This window comes from Arachis hypogaea, chromosome 1, assembly GCF_003086295.3.
Source record: "Arachis hypogaea cultivar Tifrunner chromosome 1, arahy.Tifrunner.gnm2.J5K5, whole genome shotgun sequence".
NCBI lineage: Eukaryota > Viridiplantae > Streptophyta > Magnoliopsida > Fabales > Fabaceae > Arachis > Arachis hypogaea.
In genome coordinates this window covers 93,653,116-93,659,691 of record NC_092036.1, presented here as the reverse complement: position 1 = coordinate 93,659,691, position 6,576 = coordinate 93,653,116, and the positions used below count along the sequence as shown (strand labels likewise).

The window sequence follows — 6,576 nt, the reverse complement described above, 5'->3', positions numbered from 1 at the left end:
CTGCAGGTCATGAAATAAACATTATAATAATTTTTGTGGTCATTCATCAATCAATAAACTTTTAATTTTCTTAAATATACAAATACAAATTTAACCCTCAAATTTACGTTCTACTAAATTTTAACATAAATTAAATCTTTTAAGTTATGTACCTATAAAAATCACAATTCAGCCATCATAAAATCTAAGAGTCAATCTTTTTTTATTAATTTTTATAATCTCTCAAATCTAAGGATGAAATTTCATAATTAAAATTTAAAAAATTAACATCTATAATAAAAAAACACACGCCACATGGGCACCACATTGTATTACAAAAAAATCATCCCGTCAATCAATGCACGCATTTGCATGGGACGATGATGATGCATGAAGATGAGGATTCAGACTCTGCTCCATCTCTCTTTAGTTGATTAGTTAATGCATTACATTCATCGTGACTTAAATTTTTCTAACATTTCCTCTTCTTGTGTTAAAATAGTATTGTACAAATACCCTATTAGCTCTAGTAGAATTCTGAATGAATTAAGAGAGCACCGGTCCCAAGAAATTTCTGCAACATGCGGAATGAATTTCCTTAATTAAAGTCCACGTCACGTGCTGTTGAGACTGAGAGTGGTGGTGTCTCTATATAAAGAGATAGAGAATCCCATACACTCCCACATACACAAAGTAATAATTAATTAGCAGCTTAGGTATATATTATGGCTTTGTTCCATGATGATAAGGGTGAAAAGAAGGAAGCAATAATAATAAGATCGAAAATCGGAATAATAGGAGCTGGAGTGAGTGGGATAGCGGCGGCAAAACAGCTGCGGCAGCACAACCCCATTGTGTTTGAGGCCACTGACTCCATTGGCGGGGTTTGGAGGCATTGCTCCTTCAACTCCACTAAGCTCCAATCTCAGCGCCGTGATTACGAGTTCACTGACTACCCTTGGCCCAACAACAGAGACAACTCTGACTTCCCCACACACTTGGAGATTTTGGATTACCTTCACTCCTATGCGAACCACTTTGATATTCTCAAAACTATTTCCTTCAACTCTAAGGTCCTTCACATCCGCTTTCTTGGCTCTCATGCTCGCCCTTTCTGGCATCTTGCTGTACAGAACACCCTCTCACAAACCATTCAGGTAGGTCTGCGTACATGCATAAAGTCCATGAAAAATTTTAAACAACACTCAAACTAACAGAGTTTTAAATTTTAAACTTTTTTTAATAGACTTCTGAAAATGGTTAATTCAATAATTTTAAACTTTTTCGTGAACTTCTGAAAGTAGTTGATTCAATATATACATTATTGTTCATCAAACTAGACCTAACAATATAATTGGTACGTGCAGTGGTACGGGTTCGAGTTTGTGGTGATTTGTATGGGAAAGTATGGGGACGTAGCTCAGATTCCGGCGTTCCCACGGAGTAAAGGGCCAGAGACATTCAAGGGAAAGGTCCTTCACACGCTTGATTACTGCAAGCTCAACAACGAAGAAGCCACTCAACTCTTCAAAGGCAAAAACGTTGCCGTTGTTGGTTTCAAAAAGTCTGCCATTGATTTAGCGATGGAGTGCGCACTCGCTAACCAAGGTACCAATCCATGCATCTTCCCACTTGCAACTATCACTTTTTCTTCTTCTGTTAACATTCCAAAACTCGTCACTTTTTTATCCATTTCAAATTTTTAACATACACGAGACTCTTTTATGATTTTGAAATCTTAATAACTTTCGCCCTTAACCGTAAAAGTATGGAAAAGTGAAGGTGGATAATGAAAATATTAAATAATGTGAATAATAGATATGTTGGATGTTTAATTTAATAGGTATACAAATGATTATATTTATTATTTTAATTAGATAGTTATTTATTTTTATTCAATTTATTCATGTACAGTTAACAATTATTATCGTAATGTTAAAGTTTAAGAGGTAATTGGAGGTGAAGTGTTTTTTAATTTTATTGGGTTAATTTTAGAGTTTATAATTCATATTATTTACAAAACTTATTGTTTACCTAACAAAATCATAAAAGTATTTTTAATGCAATATCATTAGAAAATTATCTATTATTAATTTAAAAAAAATATTAATTAAATAAACTAATATTTTTTTATATATAAATATATACTTTGTTTAATTTATTTTTAATATATTTTTTATATTTTAATTTTTAACATATATTTTATATAAATAACGGTTGATTTTTTTATGTATATATAGAATAATTATATTAATATATCAAATCTATAATTTAACATAAAAGTTTTAATTAATTTCTGTTAAAATAAATAATATAATAATTAAAATTTTAGTTTATCTCTTATAATTTTATTGCTATCAATATGCATGATATTAATCAGACGATGAATTAGTGTGAAAGCAATTTGTGTAATTCGTTTGAAGCTTGTCTTTCTATATGTTTTAATTACTAATTTTCCAATTTTGGCTGTTGACAAAATTGCATTCACTGTTCATAAACCCATACCCTTTTACTTGGGTTCACTTTTAATTATTTATTGGTCAACGTTGTCGTTTTCGGTTCTTACAGTTTACATAGACAGCAGTTGCGACTCGCGAGCATTATATTTTTTAAAAAAATGTGAAAACTCAAGTGTAGTTGAGTTTACATGAACTTAATAACTAAGAATTATTAAATAAAAATTTAGTCAAATTCTATCTAATTATTTTTAACTATTAATTTTATATGAAATTGACTATACTTGAGTTTATTACCCAACAATAATATTGGAGAACAATAAAATATTATCCCAAAAAAAACTTCTGAGCTAGCAAATTTTTATTTACCACTACGTAGTAATCAACATTTTTAGTCGGCAGTATATTTATATTAATACTTTGTTGTTATATCTAAACTTTTCTTTTTGATATTAATAAATTTACTGACTAATTATTGAAAGAAAACAATAAATTATCTTAATACTATAACACTGTTGTATCAAAAGAAATAATCCAAAATTCGAAATTATTTTATTTAGTATATATTAGTTAAGAAAAGTATAGGTAATTAACAATATTTTTAAACAATGTGTGAATAATGTAAATTAATAAAGTTAAAAGAATAAATTAACCTTAAATTTAATTAATAACATTAAATTAGGGTATAATATATTTTTATTTGATGGATAATTGTTTATGTTGTTCGGAATAGTTAAAGTAATGGTATAATTTGTAGGATGCGAAGGACAAAGGTGCACAATGGTTGTAAGAACGGCGCATTGGACAGTTCCCCATTACTGGGTTTGGGGTTTGCCACTCTCCATCTTCTACACTAATCGATCTTCTCAGTTCCTCCATGAAAGACCAAACCAAGGATTCCTCAAAACCCTTCTTACCCTCCTCCTCTCTCCAATGGTACGCTCTCTCTTTCACACGAATCATTAACCAATAAATAGTAATTAACCACGGCACTTAATTAACAGAGGCGAGGAATGTCAAAGTTCATTGAGTCGTACTTGCTGTGGAAACTTCCTCTGGAAAAGTATGGATTGATACCGGATCACTCATTTGACGAAGATTATGCATCGTGCCAGATGGCCATCTTGCCTGAAAACTTCTTCTCTGAGGCTGAGAAAGGCAGGATCGCTTTCAAGAAAGCATCGTCCAAGTGGTGGTTCTGGGAGGGAGGAATCGAATTCGACGACAACACTAAGCTTGAGGCGGATGTGGTGGTTCTGGCAACCGGCTATGACGGAAAGCAGAAGCTGAACAGCATCATGGAGGAGCCATTTCGAAGCTTGTTGGATTACCCTTCTGCTTCTGGTGTTATGCCTTTGTACAGGGGAACCATCCATCCATTGATTCCCAACATGGCTTTTCTTGGCTATGTTGAGAGCGTCGCCAACCTTCACTCTTCTGAGATACGCTCCCTCTGGCTTTCTGCATTGCTGGATCAAAAGTTCATGCTGCCCGCTGTTCCCGACATGCTTGCGCATACCCTTGAGGAGGTCGAGGTTATGAAGAGGACATCTAGGTTCTATAAGAGGCACTGCATCTCTACTTACAGCATCAACCACACCGATCAGATTTGCCATGATTTGGGCTGGACTTCTTGGAGGAAGAACAATTGGCTAGCCGAAGCTTTTTCCCATTATAGCAGTGAAGACTATCAGAGCCAACATTGATTCTATAGTGATCGATAGCCATAAGAAGGAATAAAAATAAGACACCTCTTTTAGGGATGGGTCTTGCTAGCTACTTTATATATATTAAAATGGAGTCATGTTTTACAGTGTCAGATAATATATCCATGAATAAATTATATCGTAATGGTTGGTTTTATTTGATAAATGTATGTGAAGCTAGCATTGGGCGAATGAAATCCAACAAGAACCTTGCTTAGATAGCAATCTGATTCTGACATCCCAAGAGAATACAGATAATTAAGTAACTAACCCTGAAGTAGTTTCAAGGTCTCATCAATGTGCTTTTCAGGTTGGAACTGGTTGTTGTAAACAAGTTGAACGACACCATTCTTGTCAAGAACATAGGTCTCTCTGCCAGGCAATGCTCCAAAGAAATCACCGGGTACTCCCCATTGTTTCCTGACTTTGTTACCCTCATCACTCAACAAAGTGAATGGAAGTCTGTACTTGGTGGCAAAAGCCTTGTGAGAGGAAGGATCGTCGCCGCTGATTCCAACAACCTCGGCTCCTGCTTTCTTGAACTTCTCGTAGGAGTCCCTGAAAGCACAAGCCTGCTTGGTGCAGCCAGGGGTCTCGTCTGCAGGGTAGAAATAGACAACCACAGGTTTGCCTTTGAATTTGGAGAGGCTGACGGTCTTTCCATCTTGATCTTTGAGCGTGAATGGTGGTGGCTTTGAACCTTTACTCACCTGTATGTCAGTTAGCAACAAATAAAGAAAGAGGTAACAGCAAGTAAGAAGGTAGTAGGTACCTTGGCAAAAACGGAAGGAAGTAGAAGCGGAGAAGCAGCATTGGCATTGGGAGTGGAGAAAGATAGCTTGAGGCCACAGAATTGAGAAGCAGAGGATGTGGAAAGGAGTGGATAGTGAGAAGGGTATTTGGGAGATTGAGGGCGGAGGAAGGTGGGGAGGGAGTAGTGCTTTGGGGCAGTCAGGGAAGCCATCTTCATGTCTTGGGTTGTGTTGTGAAAGCTGAATCTAACAAAGAGATAAGGAAGGAAGCCTTAACGCCTCATTCTTACTGGCGTGGACCATTCCTCACCCCAACATGCATAAACCTTCCAATATCAAAATCAAAACACCAAACTCCGCACAAAAACCAATTCCACTGGCTTTAACCAACAACAAATCATTTTTAATTAATTAGTAATTATTTAAATTTTATTTTTTAAAAATTATAAATTATTTATCTATACTTTTCTATATAATAATATAAGTAAAGATACTATGAGTCTAATATTATTTTGTAATATGGTCATCAAAAGTTCCATGAATGTTTCTAGACAACGCATGGATCTCTTCATTGGTATTTCTTCTATTCGATTTGCTAATTTTTTGAGAAAATACCTTGGTGTCCCCCTCAAGCATGGCAGAGTTACTAAAGCTGATTTTAATGATGTGGTTGATAAGCTTACTAATAGGTTAGCATCTTGGAAAGGTCGCTTCCTTAATAAAGCTGGTCGGATTTGCCTTGCTAAATCAGTTTTATCTTCTATACCTATTTATAGGGTGCAAGTAAGCCTTTTTCCATCAGGTGTGTGCTCTAACATTGATAAGCTTACTAGAAGTTTCATTTGGTGTGGTAGTCATAATCACCGTGGTCTTCATTTAGCATCTTGGAGAGTTTTGACGACTCCAAAAAAGTTTGGAGGTCTTGCTTTGAGGGAGTCGCGGTTGGTCAATTTTTCTTTATTAGGAAAGCTAGTTTGGCAAATTTTGATGAATCAAGAGAAACTGTGGGTTAAGATTATGCTTCAGAAATACCTCCAGAATAGAAACCTATTTGCAGTTAAAGCAATGGGTTCTTCATCGTATATATGAAAGTCTATTGTGCACTCAGCTTCCGTATCAAAGGAAGGGTTTGTTTGGGAAGTGGGTGCTCTTTCTAAGAATTTCTGGTTTGACTCTTGGTTGCACTCTGGGCAGTAGGAGCTAGGGCTGAATTTCTTGATATCTGTGAGACTGCTTTGACCATTGAAGATGTTTACCGTGATGGAGTTTGGCATTTGGAGAGGATTTACTCTTTTACTCCTAGGGACTTAAGGAAAGACATTCTTAGTTTAGTACATATTTCGGCTTCTGGTCGTGATTTGGGTTGGAGTTGGGAGCACACTATTTACTCTGCTAAACAAGGATATTTATGGTTAATTCAGAAGAAGTTGAATTGGAATAGGAATATCAACTGGCTTTGGCTTTGAAAGGCGCGGATCCCTGAAAAGTTGAGGCTCCTAGTGTGGCTTTGCCTTCATGATGCTGTACCAACTCAATATCTGCGTTTTCGGCGACATCTCTCCTCCTCATCCTTATGTACACGTTGCAATCAACTTCCAGAGACAATTCTTCATTGTTTTCGGGATTGTGAAGTGGTGCGATCAGTTTGGGTTTCTCTAGATTTTTCTGATGTGTGTTTCTTTG

The 6,576-nt window shown here is 35.7% G+C and overlaps 2 protein-coding genes across 2 annotated transcripts; one reads left to right on the top strand and one right to left on the bottom strand.

Annotated features, from left to right (window-relative positions):
• Positions 1-669: 669 nt before the first annotated feature.
• Positions 670-5,127, top strand: LOC112696311 (probable flavin-containing monooxygenase 1). Its single transcript, XM_025749036.2, has 4 exons — positions 670-1,136; positions 1,347-1,587; positions 3,193-3,371; positions 3,440-5,127. Exons 1-4 carry the CDS (start codon positions 705-707, stop codon positions 4,139-4,141), a joined length of 1,554 nt encoding a protein of 517 aa, XP_025604821.1. The 5' UTR covers positions 670-704; the 3' UTR covers positions 4,142-5,127.
• On the bottom strand, positions 4,190-5,271 carry LOC112696303 (peroxiredoxin Q, chloroplastic). The gene is made up of 2 exons (XM_025749026.2): positions 4,914-5,271; positions 4,190-4,851 (listed from the first exon to the last, which is right to left on the bottom strand). Exons 1-2 carry the CDS (start codon positions 5,109-5,111, stop codon positions 4,408-4,410), a joined length of 642 nt encoding a protein of 213 aa, XP_025604811.1. The 5' UTR covers positions 5,112-5,271; the 3' UTR covers positions 4,190-4,407.
• Positions 5,272-6,576: the final 1,305 nt, after the last annotated feature.

Excerpts from the sequence above, each read along its gene's own strand:
- LOC112696311 (XM_025749036.2), top strand. The coding sequence starts at position 705 with ATGGCTTTGTTCCATGATGATAAGGGTGAAAAGAAGGAAGCAATAATA. Across the intron at positions 1,137-1,346 it reads CCCTCTCACAAACCATTCAG|TGGTACGGGTTCGAGTTTGT; the intron begins GTAGGTCTGCGT and ends TGGTACGTGCAG. Across the intron at positions 3,372-3,439 it reads CCCTCCTCCTCTCTCCAATG|AGGCGAGGAATGTCAAAGTT; the intron begins GTACGCTCTCTC and ends CTTAATTAACAG.
- LOC112696303 (XM_025749026.2), bottom strand. The coding sequence starts at position 5,111 with ATGAAGATGGCTTCCCTGACTGCCCCAAAGCACTACTCCCTCCCCACC. Across the intron at positions 4,852-4,913 it reads TTCCTTCCGTTTTTGCCAAG|GTGAGTAAAGGTTCAAAGCC; the intron begins GTACCTACTACC and ends ACTGACATACAG.